The sequence below is a fragment of the Poeciliopsis prolifica genome, unplaced genomic scaffold (genome assembly GCF_027474105.1).
Source record: "Poeciliopsis prolifica strain line A6 unplaced genomic scaffold, Auburn_PproV2 SCAFFOLD111, whole genome shotgun sequence".
In the NCBI taxonomy this organism is placed as follows: domain Eukaryota; kingdom Metazoa; phylum Chordata; class Actinopteri; order Cyprinodontiformes; family Poeciliidae; genus Poeciliopsis; species Poeciliopsis prolifica.
In genome coordinates, this window is record NW_026562486.1 from 339,683 (window position 1) to 360,588 (window position 20,906).

A 20,906-nucleotide genomic window follows, 5' to 3' on the forward strand; every position below is an offset into this window, starting at 1 on the left:
GACCAATCATCTGCCGGCCACGTATTGCTCATGAACCGCCTCGCCGGTGATTGGCCGCCGCCCGCTACACCTTTAGCTGTGATTGGCTGCGTGTTACCACCCGCCAGACTTGCTCTGAATTTCGTTTCTGTGTTGTGTTTTTTTTTTTTGGCTGCTCACAGCTGAAGTGAAGCTCGGTCTGCAGGCAGAACCACAGCGCTCCGAACCTCCAGCTCTGCTCCTCCTCGCTCTCCTCATGCGGAGCTCCTCCACAGGGAGCCCCTGCCAGGTGAGCCCCGGCCGGCTCCGGCCTCCCCGCTCTGTTTTTATTCTTATTGTTTTTATGCATTTTTAGGGGTTAAAGTTGTCCGGTTATCTGTCCGGACTGATAAAACCCGCGGTAGGTTCGGTACCGGCTCTGATCCGGCGGTATTTCGGCGCTGCCAGCGGGTTTATCTGAGGACACAGTGAACCCGATGAACCCCCATATGCGCGCGCATGTGTGTTTGTGTGCGGATGCAGGACCGCACGTGCCTGAGTGCGCGCGCGGTCTCTTCTCTCTAACAACAGTTGCATCCCTGCAATGCATCCATCGCTGCACCAGAAAGTTTTCTGGTTTCTTTTGTTTCTCAGCGGAATCACCTCCAGGAAAAATAATCGAGCGCCTATTGTGTCGATCCAGAGCGTTTGTTTTTTTCATAAAAAAATGATCAGAAAATTCAATTTCACGTGGTTTTATTGTTGAAATAAACTCATTCACCTCAACCAGATTAGTATTGTTTGATTAGTCACTGTTTTAATTGATAGGGTGTTTTTATTTAAATGTAAGTGGTGGATGGTGTAAAATAAAATTAAAGTTGAGGAATTAATTTATGTCTTCAGGTCTGGAAAATAAAAAAATGTATATCTGTGAGTCTTTGATGGAAAAAGTGAAATAATATTGTTTTTAAGGTTCTACAAAATGCTTACAATGAATATGTTTTGAATTATGCAGGGTTGTTGCTATAATTTGATCAGACATTGTCTTTGTTTTGGTCAGATTTGTCTAAACGTCCGGATTTGATGAGGGAATCACATCCAGGGGTCAGTTTGTTTGAAAGCTGCCCCTGAAAACAAAGACTCGGCAGAAATGGCCGCGTACGGGAGGAAAAAAACCTCAAGACACAGTGATGGACGACAAAACACGACGATCAGGAGCCGATATCTGCATGAAGGAACTATAATGTGTGCATGAACCTGTTGTTTATAATCAAGCGGTGCCTTCGTGTGAAGCTGGGAAATGGGAGTGTTGGCGTGCTTGCTGCAAATTGACTTTGTTTTGTTTGACTTCCTGTTGTTATCCCTCTCTCTCCCTCTCTCTGTGGGTGAGTCAGTGGAGGGGGCGTGGCCTGTTTTTAGGGTGCAGGGAGGGTCCCCTTCAGCTTTGTGAAACACAGAAAAGAGAAAGAAGGGGACTCTCTCTCTCTGTTTTATTACAGTCTCTCGCCGCTCGCTCGGTCTCCTCCACCCTTCCTGCATGTGCAGCTGAGCTTTGCTCCAACTCGGCCAAATACCCCGAAGCCCTCTGTCCCTGAGTCACCTCCCAAGCTCAGCCTCGCAGTTCATTCGTCGATTATTTATGTCTTTTTGCTACACCCGGGCCTCTGGTTCTGGTTTATTTAGAATCCGAGGCGGTTTGGGCCCAGGAGTATTTGGGGAAACTATGATATCATTGGTAATTAGGTGGGTGGTGGTGCGCCCTCGTTCCCAGAGGAAGAGGCAAACAGTCGGCTGGTGCGTTCAGGACACACAGGAATGATTGCCTTGTTTGCTCACCGAGATGTAATCAGCCTGATCGACATTTTCTTTGTTTTTACTTCTAATCTAAACCACTTTAAATGAAGCATTTTCCACCAAATGAACTCTGAATCTGTTCAAATAAATGTAGTTTTCTTATAATAACATGACAGTAAAATGGAGACTGTCCCTCTTTTGTTGGAAAGAAAAGATTTTAAAACAGAAAACAACAAGTTGAATCTGGATCATTAGAGAAAAGTAAAACCTGGAAAGTAAAATGTTTGATGGTGTAGAAAAACCTTCACTATTCTCCATCCATCCCACATGAATTTGCAGTGAAATGAAATTACCATTTCATTTCACTGATTTATTATTGTATTCTAATCATGCAAAGTATTTTTTTTTTATTTTCCAAGAACAGGTAGCGCTAAAATATGAAGAAATTAGTTTTGCAGAAAGGGATGAATGTGTTTTTTATGAAGGTTGATACAAGTTTTCCCAGTGAATGTAGTAAAGACTCAACCTGTACAGCGTGAATTTGACCTGCTGATGTTCTACAGGTGGATCTGGTGAACAGCCACACGGCGGCGCTGGCGGCCATGGAGCAGAGGCCGTGCGTCGAGTACCACGACCTGGAGGCCGCCGAGGCGCTCGTCAGCATGAGCTTCTGGTGCCAGCGGCCCCCTAAGCCCCGCCCACTGACCCCCACCTCCGACTCCTGCGACTCCATTCAGCTCCACACAGAGAGCGGCGACGCTCCCAAGGACCTGATCGCCCTGTCCTCACTGGTAGGAAGTCAGCCTGGACAATAAATCAATAACAATAATACATCTGATTGAATGTTCAATATTTAGCAGTAATGTCTAAACGTTTTGCACTGAGGGCCAAAATCCACAAGCTGAAAGTTTTCAGGGGCCAAAATTTCAATTAAAACACACAAATATTGTTGTGAATTCTCTCTTTTACCTGCACAACAATAAAAAATGCATAATATTTTGTGTTTGCTTATTATTTCCCATATTTTAAATATTTTGAAGTTTATTCCTAGCAACAAAAGTAAGAATTTTCTTCCACAATCTCTACTGTATTTAGCCACATGTATTGTTGAGCTAACACAATTGTTTTTTATTGTTTTTGAGTTAAAACTTCCTGGATATTAGTGATGCTACTAAAAAATATAAAATATAAATAAAATACAGAAAAACTTTTGTGTTGTACTTTACATTTTCAGTTTAAGTGGAAAATATCCTAAATAAATTTATAAAAAGTGTTGCATGGCCAAATTTGTGTCTTTCTTGAATTAAGGTCATTGTCCACACAACACGAATCCAAGGGCCACAAAAGGCCCCAGACCGCACTTTGGACAACCCTGATGAACAGAATATTCACTGAGCTTCGATCCACAGCTTTAACCGCTCACAGCTAAAGCTGGAATCAACCGACTCACAACCGACTCACTCAGTCACAGCATGTTGTTGCCTAGCAACAACATGTTGAGTAACTGGCGCAGAAGCAGTTTCAAGTTTTCCCCCAATTCCTCATAACTGGTAAAAATAAAAAATATGTATAAAACAGGAATACGTCACACCACCAGATCGGATGTATTTCAGATTTAAAGCAAAAATACTGATAATTATAAATATCCACTGATGTGAAACGCTGACATCACAGTAATGATTTCAGTTGGAACTAAGAAAGCAACCAATCAGAAAGCAGAAGTTGAGGACTGAAAAGCTTTTCTTATTTTTCAGTGTATGACTCCGCCTCACAGTCCAAGCTTCGCAGAGGCGTCGACTATGACTGTCCTCACCACAAGCTCCGCCTCCAGACAGCTATTGCTCCGCCCCCCGCAGCCCTGCGCCTCCCCTGAGATCTCCACGCCGCCGCCGCTCCCTCACGTCGAGCCGCCCTGCGTGGTTCTGCCAGGCAAGGCGATGGCCACCAGCGTGATCCGCCACACCGCCGACAGCCTCCCCGTGCCGCCGCCGGAGCTGGCGGACACACCCACGCCGCCGGAGCTGGCTCCCGGGGAGAAGAACGCCGCGCCCCCTCCGTCTTCCTCTGCGGTTCCCTCCTCTCCGGTCCTCTGCCGGGTCTTTCCGGTCGGCGGCCAGACGGGAATGATTTCGGCGTTCGTCCAGGCACCGGTCCAAGTCCAGACCCAAGCTGGACCCCAGTCGCCTCCGCCTACCTTCACCCAGCCCCTGCTGGTGGGCTCCACCGTGCCGCAGGGGGCAGTCATGTTCATGGTGCCGCAGGGGCCGATGTCGCAGACAACGCAGGGTCCCCAGACTGTAATGACCCTGGGCAACACCAAGCTCCTCCCCCTGGCCCCCGCGCCCGTCTACATGCCGTCAGGAACAAGCAGCGGCGCCTCGCAGGCCGACTTCTCCCGCAGACGGAACTACGTCTGCACCTTCCCTGGCTGCAAGAAGACCTACTTCAAGAGTTCACACCTCAAAGCTCACCTGCGCACACACACAGGTACGAGTTAGTGGAGCGCCGACCGATACTGACCTGATCCACTTCAATAAAGGTCCAAATATTAGGGCTGAAATAATTAATCGTGTTAATTATTGAAATAGTCATTAATTAGTTTATTTGTGTAGCACATTTTAGCAACAAGGTGATTCAATGTGCTGTACGTCATAAAAACATAAGAATAAAATGTCATCAAAAAGTAATAGATTAATCATTTAATCACTTATTTTATACATTAGAAATATGAATAAAATGTAAATAAACAACTTCATTCATGTTTAAAATAAAGATGTACCTATTTTATTGAAAATCCATTACAGATAATGCAGAAACAATCAATCATGATTAATCGATTGTTGAACTAATGGCCATCAAATTTAGTATTTGATTATGTATTGTATATTTTATGCATTATTAGAAATGCATAAATGTCAGTAGGGATAGCGATTAATCATCATTTTAATCATTAGAGTAATTGATTAATCATCAAAATAAATTGATAGAATTTTACTGAAATAATCGTGTGAACCTGGCATTGAGTCGGAAAGCGTTCTGTGTTTCTGGTTCCTCTAACCGACCCGTCCTCGCTCTCTGCAGGCGAAAAGCCATTCAGCTGTCACTGGGAAGGCTGCGACAAGCGGTTCGCCCGCTCGGACGAGCTTTCCCGCCACCGCCGGACACACACGGGCGAGAAGAAGTTTGTCTGCACCGTGTGCGACCGGCGCTTCATGCGCAGCGACCACTTGACCAAACACGCCCGGCGGCACATGACCACCAAAAGGGCATCGTCGTGGCCCCCGGAAACCAGGGACCTGACGAAAGGAGCCGCCGTGCCCAAGGGCCAAAACAAGGGCCCCACGCTTCCCCTCGGCGTGCTTGTGTCCACCGCCAACTGAAAGACTCACGGGGGCAACTCAGGACTCCAAGGCTTAGGATTCAGGCCCGGCTACGTTTACAAGACATCCAAACAGGGTCCGCAAATCCTGGTGAACTCAGATCAAGAACTTCCTGAAAAGATGTCCGTCCTCATCGCGATGGAAGAAGTGCAACAATCATACCGGAAGAACCGCTTCACATCCGCACCATGTGTTAAAATATCCGTGCTGCCATAAACCCAGACTCACAGCTTTTCCGCTTTACTCAGGACATTTTACTACCACAACCACAAAACTGGCTGCAAAAAGGAAGGAGGAGGACAAGAAGGCTGCTACTCATCCACAAACAAACCAACAAAAACCTGACTTTGCACTGGATTTTTTAAAAAAATCTTACTTGTTTTTATACTCTCTCCATGTATGATGTTTACTTCATGTGTATATGTCACATTTAGCAGAACGTATGCACACGGTTTATTGTTTGCCAAAGCTTCTGTATCGTGCTTCTGTTACTAGCCGACTTCTGTTTGTTTGACTGTAAATATTGTAAATATACTGATATCTATATGAATGTTACATGTATTCCAGTCTCCATTTATTGATATTTTTAAAAAATGTCAGTGGACAGTATTCATCACTGTGATACTACCTATATTTGCTTTATTCATTATTATTATTATTATTATTAAACATTCTTTGTTGAGAAAGAGTACTGTTTTTAATTTCTTGATTTGGCCCATAGTGTAGCCAGTAAGAATACCTCATGTTATTAAATGTTATTCTTAATCATAACAGTTTATATCAGAGTAATCCCATTTCCATACATTTGTTTGTTGACAACAGTGAACAATATAGCTTTTATAATAAAACTTTACAATGAACTTCTTGGTTGTTTTGTATTTATGTTGTTTTTTTATAAATTGTGAAGATTAAGAACGCAACTATGTCAACATACTTTTACTCAGTTCAAGTAAAAAGTAGCCATTCAAGAAATTGCTGATGAAAATTTTACTGATCATAACATGATTTAATATTTTTTTTAGTTTATTTTTAGGCAAATAGAAATATATTTATGTACAAATTCTAGTATTTTAGAATGAAAGGATTAATACAAATAATTGACATATTTACAAAACAAATTGAAGCAGAAGAAACATTTTGAAATAAAAAATTTCCCACATAAAGCTCATTAAACCAGTTAATTCTCCAAGGTAGAAATTATTTCATAATATTAATCAAGTGCGGTGCAATGAAGCTGTCTCTTAATGGAATATTTATCCAATTATTAAAGTAGGTTTTAACTAACTACCCTCTTCCAATGACACGGGCAATTTAATGATTTTTGCAGCATTTCTAATAAAAAATAAATAAATTAATGGAGGTTATGGATCATAAATTATTAAAATATACAAATACTCAACAACCCCTGAGAACTTGCTTATCATCACCTATTTCTTCAAACACCAAATATATACTGATTAGGAAAAAATTACTAATTTTATATTTCCCAAATAAATTCTTTCTTTTCATCCACCAGAGATGATTATTGAGTTTTCATTAGCTTAGCTAGCTAATCATCAGCTATATGAAGTTGAAAAGTCATAAGTACCAATTGAAAAGAGAATTATTGCATTTAGTTATGTTTGGATAATTTTATTATTTTGTTTTCTGATTGGGAAAAAGTAATTAGTTTTACACTTTCCAAATATATTCTTTCTTTTAATCCACCAGAGCTGGAGTGAACTTTGATTAGCATAGTTAGCATAGCAGCCAATATATTCTAACTTTGTATGTTGAAATGAGATTTTCTTTTTTCTGTTTTTTTTCTTGTGTGTTGCACTTTTATTTGGATTTCTGTAGCTTGTCTTGTGTTTTTAGGATATTTATTTTTGTCTTCTAGTAGATTAACAAATACAAAAACACAAAGAGTTAAACTGAAACATATAAAGTGAAGTTAATTTACCTTTCTGAGCTGCAGAGTGTTATATAAACAGCGTCCCGTTTATGACCGCAGGACTCTGACGTACGAAGTTACACAACCGAACCTCCGCCGCGCTCTCCCCACCACACCCGGTAACAACCACCGACCAATCAGGGGCCAGCATTGAGGGGGCGTGACCAATGGGAGAGCACGGAGGCGTAAAGCTGAAACTTTGTGTCTCCGCCCTTTTGCCTTACTGACCGACATTCAGCTGCAGCCAAAAGAAGCGAGGGAAAATAAACAAAAAGACAGCGGAGTCTGGCCAACGTTGCGTTTTGTGGACAACAGTGACGTCATGTGGCCGGGAGGCGAAACTGCAGACCTAGTAAAACTTGTTTCTCATCTATTCTTGAATTTCTCTGGATTTTTAGCAGACTTCATGTTGTCAGATATATGTCCAGGGCATCGTTCCTGACTAGTCATGATTTGCACTGAAATGAAATCTAAATTTAATTTTTAATTACAATGTGTTGATTTATATTTGCATACATTTAACTAAAAACAAAGAAAGAAGTATTGCAGAAAGTTTTATTGTACATTTTAATAAGCAATGTACGAATAAACTTACATTATTTCAAGATGGATCAAAAGACATCTTGAAATTGTTCATGACTGTGAATGCTTTTTGCATATTTAGATATTTTCTTAGTAGTAAATTTCTATTTTATTATGTTTTGGTAGAAAAGCGCCACCTAAAGGACGTAAGTGACAATACGTAAAAAAAGTGCTGTTTATTGTTAGAGCAGAAAGAAATTGTGTTGTGTTTCACTAGCTCTACACAGTTTTTTGACCGTTACATGCGGAATGCTGTGCAAGATTAAGGAATACTTTGTGTCATCCTCTCAAAGAAAAGTAAAGTTCGTCGTTCGTCAGACTTTGTGTGGATTTTTGTAAGTGATTCTTTAATTCACAAAGAGATGCACAAGAGCATACTGTGGAATAGAAACGCGTCAAGCTAAGAGCTAAGCTAATGAACCTCAACAAAGGAAAGAAAACTGAAGCTAGTTGAACAATATAGTGGCTTTACAATGACCGAACTAGCAGCCAATACAGCTGCAGATATATAGAAAAAACATATCGTGCTATAAACATGACTTTTATTAAAGGTTGAGATTCAGACTGCTTTTTTAGTTTGGGAGGTTTGGGGAGTTTTACATTGTATTTGGACTTGAAACTTGTCAAAACCGGCCACTGCTGGACGGCGCCATGTTTGTTTTCTATGAGTCTGAGGCGCATGCGCCAAGGACAGAACTATTGCGCGATTACGACGTGAGCGTTCACCGTAAGATAGGTAACACCTGGCTGCATACAGACAAAAAAAAAAAAAACAAAAAAAAAACAGCATTTTGATATTCATTCATTTTGGATCCCGGATTAAAACGATCTTTTCTGAATCCTAGTGGACGCTCACACTTAATGACTCACAGCTTCTGCGGATCTACCTGACATCGTACTTGACCTACTGAGAAAAGCCTCGACTACTTGAGAAGGCCGCGGAAGCGCGATGGTTGAAGTCGTTACGTTTGTTATTCGGTAAGTTATATTTCGGAAACGTTAATCGAAGTTGTTTTTATCCCTGGTGAAGTTTTTAAGCCATTTTTTATGTTTAAACAGAGCAGCATGGGAAGAGCGACCCCACCATGGCATCTCAGCAGCGGTTTGTTTGGCTGCTGGTATCCCTGAAATATCCGAGGATAAAAAATGGCGTCTGGAACTAACAGCACATCGATAGTGGATATACCTAGCTTGATCTACAATCAAGCTGAGTATCTATTCAAGCTGCCTGGGGGATACGCCCGACCATTCAAATGGTCGGGCGGATAGACCCAACCGTTCGATGGGTCTAGAAGACATCTCGGGGTAGGAGCTGCTGCTGGTTTGATGCGATGCTAACGCTTGATGCTAACGCTTGATGCTAACGCTGTAGGCCTCGTGGTTTGGAGCTTTGGTTTGATTCTGCTGAGTCTGAACTGAGAAGGATTCTGTTGACATTCCCTCCATCTTTAGGGGATTTGTGCTGTTTTGGAAGCACTTGTAGGTTTAGAAGTACCCTACATGTTGGAATCTGAAGTTCATGGTTAAAAATCAGTTGTAATGCAAAAGAAAGATGGCTACCAAGGATTTGGCGAATGCAGTTTAGAGGCAAAAAACTTATGCTTAGCAAATACCCCTATAATAAACCTTTATCATGGCTACACATTAGTGATCATGTGGCTGTACTGGGATTAGATCTGCTTTAAGCTATTTAAAATATTTTTGGTTGAAAATATGGTCTTTCATTTATATTTTAACATACCATTTTTATTTTTGTACGACTTGATTTAGTTTGAAATATTTTGTCCAGGAGTTCCTGACTGACGCTCTGCCAGTGAAGCTGATCGGGATGAACTGCGACATGATGAAGCGATACATCGAGTTCGTGGCCGACCGGCTGCTGCTGGAGCTCGGCTTCTCTAAGGTACGGACAGAACCGGGTCGGCTGCGGACCGGTTCCGGCGTGTGGTGATGATCCGCGCAGGGGTACGGACCTCAGCCGGTGATGGGGGCTGAGCGCTGCTGCAGGAGCCCGTCGGAGCGTGTGGTTCTGATGGACCGGCAGCAGAGCGACACAGACGCCTGTCTGAACGCGCCTCCAGTTTCCTCTGGGATCCTGGATTCTCAGCAGAGTGAGACCTCCTGTCCTGTTTCTGTCTCTGCAGGTGTACCTGTCCGAGAACCCGTTCGACTTCATGGAGAACATTTCTCTGGAGGGGAAGACCAACTTCTTTGAGAAGCGGGTCGGGGAGTACCAGAGGATGGGCGTCATGTCGGGTCCCACCGACAACACCTTCAGGCTGGACGCCGACCTCTGACCTCTGACCCAGTGAATGCTTGGATACTAATGAGCTGCTAATTTATGCACAGTTCGTACATTGGGTTGTTTAGGTATTTTATAAAAATTGAAAGCACTTTTGTCTGCTTTATGCAGGCGTTGTAGTTTAGAATAAAATAAATAAACTTTTCAGTTTTGTTTTGCATGAAGTTCTGATAAAAGTTGCCAGTTTGGACTGTTGAGTGAAGCTTTTGTATAGAACAGTTCTGTTAATAATCAGGTATTTAGCGCTGCAGCAAAGGGAAGAATGACGACAAATATAAAACTTTTTTAAATCGCTCTCTGCTCATTGCCATAGCAACTGGAAACGTCACTAATGCATCAGGATTCAGCATCAGAAAAACAAACATTTTCTAAAGAGCAGAACATTTTATGTTTTTATGCTTTGAGCTTGTTTTGCTATTAATAGCTGAACCACGTCTCGCTATTTTCTCCTAAAACGTTTAATATCTTGCTGGTGTTGACAACTGGCAGCGAAGCACTGCGTCTCTTTATCTTTTAGATATCAGGCGCAAAGTTAACATTTTGTGTGTGATGATCACAACTTGCCAGGTAAAACCAAAGCTGGTCATCGTAGTGAGTGGATATTGTTCCTCCAGCAGGAAGGTGGGGGCCGATCCGGCACAGTATGGTGCAAAAAAAACAGTCATAAGGTTGTTGTTAATTCTTAGTAGTTTACTTTTCCATCAGTCAGAACATTAAAACCAAAATCAATCCACATGAATTAACCATCTTTTCTTTTTACATCTTTACATCCTGAAGTGCAAAAAAACAATTATCTTCCTCTTTAAGAGGCCAGTAATGCAACATTCAATGTTATAAGTAATTAAGCATTAGGATTATTTCACGCTGAGCCTGGAATCCGCCACATTGATGCAGATATCACTGCAGTTATTAATGTTAATATCAGAGGCGTCAGTCATGCTTCAGGCCGGATGTCCAAACTTCTGTCATCCAAACCAGAACCAGAAGCCAAAAACTTATTTCACCTCCTCAATGATCCAAGCAGATCCTAGAATTACTCAAAAACAGACGGATTGGTGCTGCAGAAGGATGCAAGTTATTTATACAGTATCTGCAGCCAATATTTTTTATTTGAAGAAAGTAAATATTGGCTGCAGATACTGTGATAATTTCATCCTAATTCAGAATTAGGATGAAAAAAGTCACTAAATATAGTGAGATTTTTTTGTTTCTTTTCCATTAATGGCTTCCCATTTAATATTAATAAATTAGAATAGAAACACCGATGAACATGATCAGAAAATAAAAGGATTAATAGATTTACACCAAAAAACTCAGTTTGAATTTTCAGATTATCAGAAATTCACAGAAAAACATGAAAAAATTTGAAAAGTCAAATTTTCCAATTTTTTCAAAAAAAATATATTTTGACATTAATTGAAATTTTTTGTTTTTTTACTGATAAATGCCCAACTTTTGAAATTTCCATGTTTTTCTAGAAATTTCCAGTTTAGTTTCCAGAATGTTTCTGAGTTTTCTGGCTGCGTTTTGCTCCCGTTCTCATTCCCCCTGGTCCGAAACGCCTGAGCCAGTTTGGACAGCCCGGTTCTCCGGTCAGCGGTTCTGTGTTTCTGGGTCAGGTCATCTGGACCTCCATGAGCGTCACGTCTCCCACCACCTCCAGCTGCCGGACGGCGCTCAGGTCCTGGACTCGGTGCTTGTAGTTGAACTGATGGCATCCGTTGACGGCGACCCTGAAGTGCCGCGTGTCGCTCCGGATGATCATCTGCAGGGAGAACGGAGCCGCTCAGAACCGGACCGGGCCGGACCCAGACGGTCGACAGGGACACTCACCTCAAAGTACTTCCCCGCCGCGAAGGGGAAGGCCTCCAGGTCCGACTCCTCGGCGCCCCAGCACTCGGACAGGAACGAGTTCCTGACGAAGACCCGTTTGGCCAGGCGGGGGTTCAGGTGGACGATGATGTCACGGCCGCTGGCGTCCCGCAGGTTGACGCAGAAACTGGACATCACACATGAATCAAGCTACAGCAGGGGGCGGAGTCAGTGACATCATCAGGTGTTCTTACCTGTTTGCATTGGGACTCGTCTGTCCTTTGATGACGATGCTGCGTCCGACCTTTAACCCCGACTCCAGCTGCCCTTTGAAGGGAACTTTCTGAGATCAACAGAAATAATCTCAATATTGCTAAGTGACTTTTAATTATAAGTTCATTAAAACTATTACAAGACTCAGACCTTAATCATCAAGTTATTTAAATTATTTAATAAAATCTATAGATATTTTATAGATAGAAATTTATAGATACTGAAATGTTTAATTTACCTTTTCAACAACAAATTTAAAATAACTTTATCCAAATTTAATTCAAAACATTTATTAATATTAAATGGGAAAGCATTAATGAAAAAGAAATAAAAAAATCTTTCACTATATTTAGTGACTAAGAAAAATAAAATTTCAATAACTTACGCCTCTGAAGCCTGAAAACGGAATTTTGGGTTTGCATGTTTTATTTGTAGGCCAATAAGAAATTAATGAGCCAAAAGAAACCAATCACCGTGAAATAAATAAATGTTTCAATAATTTTCTGATTTATTGAGATGCGGGTTAATTTTCTGTTTTCATTCAGGTGAGTCGACGACTAAAGGGCCGAACAAGGTTCAGGTAGAAACAGATTTATGAGCAGGAATTCATAAACACATCAGTTTTCTGTTTTTTCAACTGGAAGTGAAGCAGAAAAACTCACCAGATCTCTGAATGAGAGAATCGCCTGGAAAAGGGAGAAAAAACATTAAAATCTGAAACAGGAAGTGGAAAAACGTTTCCAAACTGTTTGCTTACCTCAGAGGCTGAGCTGGTCAGACTGGAAGCAGGAGCGGCAGGACTCTGAAACAGACAGACATGTTGGATGGATGGCTGGTTCGTTGGATGGCTGGTTGGACGACTCAATGTCTAAATCAACTTACAGAAGCAGGAGGAACAACGGCCAGAGCCTGAACCGCCACGGCCCCCGAGATGAGGATGGTGTCGACCCGGTTCAGATCCACGCGGTGTTTGTACTCCAACACGTGCGCTCCGTTTATCGCAACCTTAACGACAAATAAACATCATTTTTATCTTCTGACTAAAACAAAAAGTATCATCCCATTTATTTTACTAACTTTATTTCCAGATAAAGAGAACTGGACCGAGCACCCAGCCTTGTGGTACCCCAGAACTAACTGGGATGCTTGAATGTCCAGTGTTGATAAAAACATCCAGTTATTTCATTCTGAAGTTTCATTTTGCAGAGAAAAAGACAGAAACTGAACAGTTTAATCTAAGATCCAAGGGAGGGAGTTGATGCTAACTTAGCAACTTTTTCATAAAAAATGCGACTAGCAACAAATCAAATGACGTCTCAAAAAAATCAATTAGTAATACATTTGGTGACTTTTTTAAAATAGTTACTAGGGACAAACTGCGAGTTTTTAATGAAAAAAGTGACCAGCAACAAATTTAGCAAGTTTTAATTTATCAAAAGTCAACTTCAGACAAATCTAGAAACATTCTGTATAAAAACAAAAGCTGAGGTTTCATCCAGCAGAGCTAACCTGCTAGCTGCTACACCAACATGGTTGAACTCGACTGCTGAAGGATTTAACAGCCAGACGATGTGTGAGAAAATATTCAAAAGGTTTTTTTGTTTATATATTGACATTTTCACTCTACTTAATGTAACATATTCTAGATAAAGTCTTCTAGATAATTAAACAGCTGTGAGGACTGTAGTGTCTCCCACCTTGTACTTGTCCTTCAGGACCAGGATGACGAGTTCAAATGCAGCTCCGACTTTTAAAGGCATCTGATACAGGATCTCTTCGCTGCCCCAGCGCTCCTTCTGCAGCGTGTTGCAGACGATGCGTTTCTTGTTCAGTCTGGGGTTGAAGTGAAACGCCACGTCGGCCCGCGGCTTCACGCTGCTGCCGCACGTAAAATCCACCTGGAACCTGAGAGCAGTCGCAGACAAAACTAACTGAAAAACATTTCATTCAGAAATGAACAATGTTTCAATTTTAATATCAGTATCGGTAATTCTTAACATATCGGGATCGGTCCAATGACTGAGACTGGATTGATATTAAATGTAAAGCTTCCTCGTTGGCGTCAGATCTAATGGTGGTTACGTCTGCTAATATGCTGATAGCATTTAGTGTAACTAATATCTGGTCTAATTCCTTTTCTGGCTTTTACTTTAGAATAGGAATCTAAAACATAGTTGCTAAGGTAGTTTTTCTGGATTGCAAGTTCTAGTCCCTGTTCGGGGTTGCTACATAGCCACATTTCGCTTTGCCTAAATTAATTATTATTGATAAATTCTAAACCTATAACTAACTTTAAAACAAATAATATACAAGAACAATGTAAAACATAAGAGAAGATACAATTATAAATCTATACATGATATAATTTGCTGCTTTAGCTTCTGTTAAATACCATGTTGGATTAGAGATCAACCTGAACCTGAGGAAATATAAATAAACATCGTTATCACCTGTCAGCACCAGATGGTACCGAACCTTGGATTAGAACCATCTCCTCGGGCAGTAAACCACCCAGAATGGTGCCAGCGAAAGGAATCAACTGTGAACAGAGACAGAAAAACGTTTCAGCTTTCTGATGAAAAATCAACTTCCAGACATGAAAGTTGTTTTGTTTTTCAATACTTTCAGCTGAAAACACAATGAGCTGCACACAGAAACAGCCGGAAGCCACCAGACTCACATGACAGCAGGTCGGCCAGGGAAGGGAAAACTGTTGTCTTATGATCTCACAGAACAAACAAGACTTTCAGCTCCGGATACCAAAGATGCATTCACTTTACTAAATGAGGGAACATCTGCCACATTTTTCAGCTTCTTTACAAACACTTCATGTAATAACTCTGAATGGAAGCAAATATTTATTTTACATCAAAACCGAAAAAACTCCCATTATTTAGATAAGATTTGGAATAAAGATTTTGAATCCTTAAGTATTTGCACACTCTTGTTTTGAGATGCTCTGCATCACTTTAAGATTTTGGAAATTATAAAAGCTCCAAGGCTTTTATTAATAATTTATACATTTCCCTCCTTATTGAAGTTTCTTATTTTAACTGACGTCATTATTCTATTTTTACAATACCAAAATTAACTAATTTATTTCACTTTATCTGCCTGCATAGATTAAAATAGAGCCATTAAAAAAACTAAACATTTCAAAAAGTTCTGGTTCCGATGAGACAGACTGGCAGCTAAGCTAACATAGTAGCACCCGCTTCCGAAATGAAACAAACGGATTAAAGTTTAAAAGTGAAGCTTAGTTCGGGTCCAAAAGGCTGAAATATGTTAATAAAATATCTTACCGGGTTTGAAAACACTTGTCTTGGGTTAGAAATCGACATTCTGACGGGTTCAAACGGTTAATGAGAAACGTTCAGCTCTTTGTTTACTTCCTTGTATGACGTAACAGATCACATGGTAAAGGAGCGGCGGTGTGTTCAAGTCGTAAACTACATGATCTATAAACTAAACGTTTTTAGATAAGTAAAAGGCATACATTTAGTCCAACTTTCACATTTATTTTAAAACCAGTTCTCCAGTATTAAATCCAGGAGCTGCAAACACTAAAAGTCGAGAAAATGATAATTTTACCAAGTCAAACAAAAAGCTTAAGAGTCACATGTGGGATACCTAAAGATTCAATCCAGTCACCTTCTTCTTAATCTCTACGGGGTGTCAAACTCCAGTCCTTGAGGGCCGCTGTCCTGCAGTGGCCCTCGGTGCAAAACACAGGAATGAAATGGCTTAATTACCTCCTCCTTGTTCTCCAAAGCCTTAATGACCTTTTATTCTATTCAGGTGGTTCAGCAGAGGAACATCTAACACTTGCAGGACAGCAGGCCCCCCAGGACTGAATACTGACACCCCTGCATCCCTTTTGCTCAGATTATAATTAATACCTTTATTTGAATTACTACGTTTCAATTAGAAAGTATTGATCAGACCTGAAACGTTCTTAACCAATAACCTAAAATTAACCTTTATGATTAACTTTGACCCCTACATGGAAGAAAAACCAACCAAAACCAAAATGTGTTCAAGATCCTGAACTGAAGAAATAGTTTTAATGAAGAACTGACACATTTATATTCACAACATTTATTAAAACAAAAAGACAAAACAAAAGGCAACATTATATACAAATTAAATATAAAACTCCCCACAGCCAGCATCTGAATTAAGTTAAGAGTCCAGAAAAAGTCACTGAAGGTGAGAATGTGTTTCATTGTTGAGTCCAGGTGAGCTGCAGCGCTCTGATTGGCCGATACCTTCAGTTCACCAAGGCCAGGCACTGCAGGTCCATTTGGAGCGTTCAGGCGGTCCGGCCCGGTTCAGAAGTCGGCGTCCAGCCTGAAGGTGTTGTCGGTGGGACCCGACATGACGCCCATCCTCTGGTACTCCCCGACCCGCTTCTCAAAGAAGTTGGTCTTCCCCTCCAGAGAAATGTTCTCCATGAAGTCGAACGGGTTCTCGGACAGGTACACCTGCAGAGACAGAAACAGGACAGGAGGTCTCACTCTGCTGAGAATCCAGGATCCCAGAGGAAACTGGAGGCGCGTTCAGACAGGGCGTCTGTGTCGCGCTCTGCCGGTCCATCAGAACCACACGCTCCGACGGGCTCCTGCAGCAGCGCTCAGCCCCCATCACCGGCTGAGGTCCGTACCCCTGCGCGGATCATCACCACACGCCGGAACCGGTCCGCAGCCGACCCGGTTCTGTCCGTACCTTAGAGAAGCCGAGCTCCAGCAGCAGCCGGTCGGCCACGAACTCGATGTATCGCTTCATCATGTCGCAGTTCATGATCAGCTTCACTGGCAGAGCTCAGAACAGGAAGACCCGACAGAACCAGAACCAACATCAGACCCGACAGAACCAGAAACAGCTCTACTAAACATTTAAACTCAACTTCCCAGAATTAATAGGGCTCAACTAAGTTTGGAAATTACAAGTTTTATAGAATTTATGGCAGAAATTCCTAAATTAGCAAAAAAGGAAGGAAAGATAATAGAAACCATCAAATAAACCAAAGAGGAACCGGTACGGAGCCGGCCCGACCGGTACGGAGCCGGCCCGACCGGTCCCAATCCTCCCCACCTGCTCGATCTCCACGGCGTTTCTGATGATGTTGGTGACGGTTTCTGCCGGCGGTTTGTTCACCAGATGTTTGAACATCAGGCAGGCGAAGTCGCAATGCAGACCCTGAACGCAGCACAGAGACGGTCAGTACCCGAGCCATCGTTATCGATCGGTTATCGATGGGCTATTAATCACCTCGTCTCGGCTGATGAGCTCGTTGCTGAAGGTCAGGCCGGGCATCAGGCCTCTCTTCTTCAGCCAGAAGATGGCGGCGAACGAACCAGAGAAGAAGATTCCCTCCACGGCGGCGAAGGCCACCACTCTCTCTCCTGGGCGATCAACAACAGAGCTTATCAATATTGGCGCCACGGCAACGGCGGCGTGAGGTCACAGAAGGCGGCGTTACCGTAGGAGGCGTTCCGGTTGCCGATCCAGTTGAGCGCCCAGTCGGCCTTCTTCTTCACACACGGCAGCGTCTGGATGGCGTTGAACAGGTATTCCCTGAGGGTCAGTGAACGCAGCGTCAGTGAACCCAGCCTCAGAGGGAGGCCGGCCAGAACTCCCAGCAGCACCAGTTGGCTCCACTCACCTCTCGCTGGGATCCTTGATGTAGGTGTCGATCAGCAGGCTGTACATCTCAGAGTGGATGTTCTCCATGGCGATCTGGAAGCCGTAGAAACACCTGGCCTCCGTCACCTGCACCTCCTGCGTGAAGCGCTCCACCTGGTGGCCGAAACGGGGAACAGTGAGCGGGACGGGTCGGGCTGGAGGAGAGCGGCCGGACCGGCGGCGGCTTCCTCACCAGGTTCTCGTTGACGATGCCGTCGCTGGCGGCGAAGAAGGCCAACACGTGGGAGATGAAGTAGCGCTCGTCGTCCTTCAGGGACTCCCAGTGCTGCAGGTCTTTGGACAGGTCCACCTGCACGCACATCGCCACGGCAACGCAGGACAGACAGGAGGAGTAATTAGTGAAGGGCAGCAGCTTAAAGTCTCAACAGTTCAAAAAGAGGTTGAGTTGGACAAATGTAATTTTTGAATATTTAAGTGATGAGTGATGTCAGCACAACTATGGCGGCCATCTTGGATTACAAGAGCCAGGATGGGATTTTATAGTTTTTAAGTTAGGACAACGAAATCAGTGTTAGGAGAGTGAAGGAGTAGTTTTATTTTTCAGACACAAAACTATGTTGTGAGGTCATACTCTGGTATTGGTTTTACAACTGAGGGAATCATTTATAAAATGATTTTCACTGGCAGGACTTTAAAATTAATGTGTAGAAGAACGAATCCCATTGACTGAGCAGCTAATATCAGATCTTTTTCTGACCAAAATCATTTCGTAATATTAAGACATTCTGATAAAATTGGCTTTAAATTCTGATTGTTGTTGGTTCATGTTTGGAGGAGAGGAGCCACACACTGTAGAATAAATATTCTATTTTATTCTACTAACTTCTATGTCCAGAAGTAGCAGCATCATGCTCTGGGTGCATTGCATTAATTTAGTCAGGATGTTTACCCGTTTCTTAGGGTTTTTACCTCCTCTGCCGTCCAGAAGGAAGCCTCTGCCTTCTTGTACATCTGCCAGATGTCGTGGTACTGGATGGGGAAGATGACGAAGCGGCGAGGGTTTTCCTTCAGCAGAGGCTCCTCTTCCTCAGAGCTGCTCTTCATCACCGCTTTGGGCTGGAAAACAAGGGATCATTAGCTACAGCCTCATGCAGCGCACAATCATCATCTTCTAATACGCTTTACATGCATTAGTGTAATATTATAACTCCATTTAAGACCAAATCTTGCTACTTTAAAAACAACAAAAATGTGTAAGAAATAAAAATACCACATTTTGTAAAACACAAATCAATCTGCAGGTGAATTAATGATTAGATGAGCTGATCGAATCTAAATTGGGGGAGGTTTCGGTCCTGGCGCCTAAACGTCCTCCAGTTTGGGCGTCAGGACCAGCGGCTGTAAGCCCGTCCAACCAGCTCTCTTTCCGGATCACAGTCGGATCTTCCTCCGGAACATTTCCAGACTCACCGCGGGGTCACTGAAGATCTTTCGGGCGGTTTTGGACGCCAGGACGCGGGTGCTGTTCAGACTGGGAGGCTGGAAAGGAACAAACACGTTAAAGAGGATCAAGGAAGATATTTTAAAAGAGAAATGTTGTAATAAATCCGGGCGGACATGTTTTTCCCGCTCTCACCGTGTTCTCTTTGTCCAGAGACATGTTGTCTATCTGACTGCTGAGAGTCTGTTGGTTCTTCACCGAGAGGGGGGAGCGCGCAGACAGCATCCTTAACGCTTCGGTTTCACACAAATATAAAGAATAAAAAGAAAAAAAAAAGAAAATTAACGTCCGAAGAGACTAAGAGAGGTAGGACTAAGAAGCAGCGAACATAAAGACAGACAGCGGAGAATGGAGCGGCTTCTGCTGTGTGCTCGCTCTTTTATTGAAATCTTCCCGCTAGAACTCTCCCAGCCAATAGGAGCACAGCGCATGCCACCCCTTTAACAACTCAGCCAATCAGCTGATGAAACGTCCTTACGTACTACGTGCAAATACTGCGGGAAATTCAAACCTGCAAAAGTTACAAAACTGCTGAAAAACTGAGGTTACAAAACAATTAAAACGGACGTTTATGAAACATGAAAAATGTTACTAGTAAGAAATGGCTATCTTAGATCAAAAGCAAATAGGCGTATATTTAAACTACAACGGATGTCGATAACAGGGAAAAGGCAATCCTTAAATGCTAAATTATTTTATTCTTTTAATAATACTATGAACAATAGCTTAAACACACTAATCATGATGTCATGATTAGTGGCGCCAAGATTAGTGATTAAACACCAATCATTAATCTTGGTAATGATTAAACACTCATCACTAATCAGCCAAATAACACGTGGCTGATTTTCAACAGAATACGTGTGTAAGCAGTGTAACTGCATGTTAAACCAGATTCCTTGCTATGAATTCAACATAACTTGCAACAGATGGAGTTATGTAAATGTGAATCTATAGAAAGACAATATAATAAAAGTGGGATGAATTTTATTGTGTTTTTGGGCGTCTGCGTGCAGCTGCCGCGCTTTTTCCTTTGTTTATGTCATAAAAAGGCGTTGTCAAGAAACCTGTTAGCGCGAAAATATGCTTCATACAGAAAAATCAGCAGAATTAAAAATAAAACACGTCCTGCATGCATTTTAGTGCAGTTATCGGTTTATTTATTTTGAAATCCCAGCAAACATCCCAACAATGAAAGAATACATTCCAGGAATTAGTCTGTTCCTTAATAATCGGCTTGATAAAGTATGGTTTTACTGACAGATAGCTTTATATTTTGTATTTCTGTTGGATTGCGGATGTTTTTACCTTTTATAAAACTCAGATTTCGTTTTAAACTGAACCATTCTCCTCGGTTTTCCCTCTAAAACTTCCAGATGTCTTTTAAATCCCTCTTCCCTCGCAGCTGACGTCGGGGCAATCTGCCCGGTAACTGTATCCAGGTTACCGCCCGCGGCGGCCGATCATTGGATGTTTAGGAGTACTGCGGAAGTTTCGTCTGCCACCTGGCGGCCTGGATGCCTGACATGTTTCACTCCATTTATTTCCCCACTACATAACTAATTGAGAAAATTAAGAGTATACGTTTATAAGTTTCTTAAGTTATTACTTCAATAATTGTATAAAAAGGTAGACAATTTATTTAATTCTCTGATCAGTTTTGGTTTCGACTTTTGCCTAATTTATGAGATAACATTTATTTTAAGAAATCTTTAAGAACGTATT

General features: G+C 42.1%; 4 protein-coding genes across 10 annotated transcripts; 2 read left to right on the forward strand and 2 right to left on the reverse strand.

Moving 5' to 3' along the window:
- Positions 1-5,995, forward strand: klf11a (Kruppel-like factor 11a). 5 transcript variants are annotated; one of them, XM_055023990.1, is made up of 5 exons: positions 1-46; positions 162-268; positions 2,316-2,543; positions 3,507-4,239; positions 4,834-5,995. In XM_055023990.1, exons 1-5 carry the CDS (start codon positions 31-33, stop codon positions 5,130-5,132), a joined length of 1,383 nt encoding a protein of 460 aa, XP_054879965.1. In that variant the 5' UTR covers positions 1-30; the 3' UTR covers positions 5,133-5,995. The 5 variants fall into 5 exon arrangements, with proteins under 5 accessions (XP_054879965.1, XP_054879967.1, XP_054879968.1 ...); XM_055023992.1 differs by lacking the exon at positions 1-46 and adding an exon at positions 1,019-1,343 and having other exon boundaries at positions 144-268; XM_055023993.1 differs by lacking the exon at positions 1-46 and adding an exon at positions 1,019-1,203 and having other exon boundaries at positions 144-268.
- A 2,497-nt stretch (positions 5,996-8,492) lies between these two features.
- LOC129354500 (ribonucleoside-diphosphate reductase subunit M2-like) lies at positions 8,493-10,044 on the forward strand. Its single transcript, XM_055023956.1, has 4 exons — positions 8,493-8,625; positions 8,707-8,952; positions 9,437-9,550; positions 9,792-10,044. Exons 3-4 carry the CDS (start codon positions 9,476-9,478, stop codon positions 9,942-9,944), a joined length of 228 nt encoding a protein of 75 aa, XP_054879931.1. The 5' UTR covers positions 8,493-8,625; positions 8,707-8,952; positions 9,437-9,475; the 3' UTR covers positions 9,945-10,044.
- Positions 10,045-10,618: 574 nt separating this feature from the next.
- On the reverse strand, positions 10,619-15,424 carry LOC129354473 (galectin-8-like). 2 transcript variants are annotated; one of them, XM_055023924.1, is made up of 9 exons: positions 15,337-15,424; positions 14,485-14,573; positions 13,732-13,939; positions 12,917-13,039; positions 12,792-12,836; positions 12,697-12,720; positions 12,016-12,083; positions 11,783-11,948; positions 10,619-11,714 (listed from the first exon to the last, which is right to left on the reverse strand). In XM_055023924.1, the coding sequence occupies exons 1-9, from the start codon at positions 15,373-15,375 to the stop codon at positions 11,565-11,567; spliced, it is 912 nt and encodes a 303-aa protein (XP_054879899.1). In that variant the 5' UTR covers positions 15,376-15,424; the 3' UTR covers positions 10,619-11,564. The 2 variants fall into 2 exon arrangements, with proteins under 2 accessions (XP_054879899.1, XP_054879898.1); XM_055023923.1 differs by having other exon boundaries at positions 12,016-12,104.
- Positions 15,425-16,065: 641 nt separating this feature from the next.
- LOC129354534 (ribonucleoside-diphosphate reductase subunit M2-like) lies at positions 16,066-20,598 on the reverse strand. Of its 2 annotated transcripts, XM_055024015.1 has the most exons (10): positions 19,317-19,541; positions 19,151-19,219; positions 18,650-18,796; positions 17,913-18,029; positions 17,700-17,833; positions 17,517-17,611; positions 17,306-17,439; positions 17,110-17,233; positions 16,760-16,854; positions 16,066-16,518 (listed from the first exon to the last, which is right to left on the reverse strand). In XM_055024015.1, exons 1-10 carry the CDS (start codon positions 19,404-19,406, stop codon positions 16,366-16,368), a joined length of 1,158 nt encoding a protein of 385 aa, XP_054879990.1. In that variant the 5' UTR covers positions 19,407-19,541; the 3' UTR covers positions 16,066-16,365. The 2 variants fall into 2 exon arrangements, with proteins under 2 accessions (XP_054879990.1, XP_054879989.1); XM_055024014.1 differs by lacking the exons at positions 16,066-16,518; positions 16,760-16,854 and adding an exon at positions 20,490-20,598 and having other exon boundaries at positions 16,898-17,233; positions 19,317-19,414.
- Between the last annotated feature and the right edge of the window lie 308 nt (positions 20,599-20,906).

Coding starts and splice junctions, on each gene's coding strand:
- klf11a (XM_055023990.1), top strand. Junction 269..2,315: donor CCACAGGGAGCCCCTGCCAG/GTGAGCCCCGGC, acceptor GATGTTCTACAG/GTGGATCTGGTGAACAGCCA. Junction 4,240..4,833: donor TCACCTGCGCACACACACAG/GTACGAGTTAGT, acceptor CGCTCTCTGCAG/GCGAAAAGCCATTCAGCTGT.
- LOC129354500 (XM_055023956.1), top strand. CDS start 9,476: ATGAACTGCGACATGATGAAGCGATACATCGAGTTCGTGGCCGACCGG. Junction 9,551..9,791: donor TGGAGCTCGGCTTCTCTAAG/GTACGGACAGAA, acceptor CTGTCTCTGCAG/GTGTACCTGTCCGAGAACCC.
- LOC129354473 (XM_055023923.1), bottom strand. CDS start 15,375: ATGTCGATTTCTAACCCAAGACAAGTGTTTTCAAACCCG. Junction 13,940..14,484: donor GTACCATCTGGTGCTGACAG/GTGATAACGATG, acceptor GACTGCTCTCAG/GTTCCAGGTGGATTTTACGT. Junction 11,949..12,015: donor ACGAGTCCCAATGCAAACAG/GTAAGAACACCT, acceptor TGTGATGTCCAG/TTTCTGCGTCAACCTGCGGG.
- LOC129354534 (XM_055024015.1), bottom strand. CDS start 19,406: ATGCTGTCTGCGCGCTCCCCCCTCTCGGTGAAGAACCAACAGACTCTC. Junction 16,855..17,109: donor GGTGGGGAGGATTGGGACCG/GTCGGGCCGGCT, acceptor TCCTGTTCTGAG/CTCTGCCAGTGAAGCTGATC. Junction 16,519..16,759: donor TGGAGCTCGGCTTCTCTAAG/GTACGGACAGAA, acceptor CTGTCTCTGCAG/GTGTACCTGTCCGAGAACCC.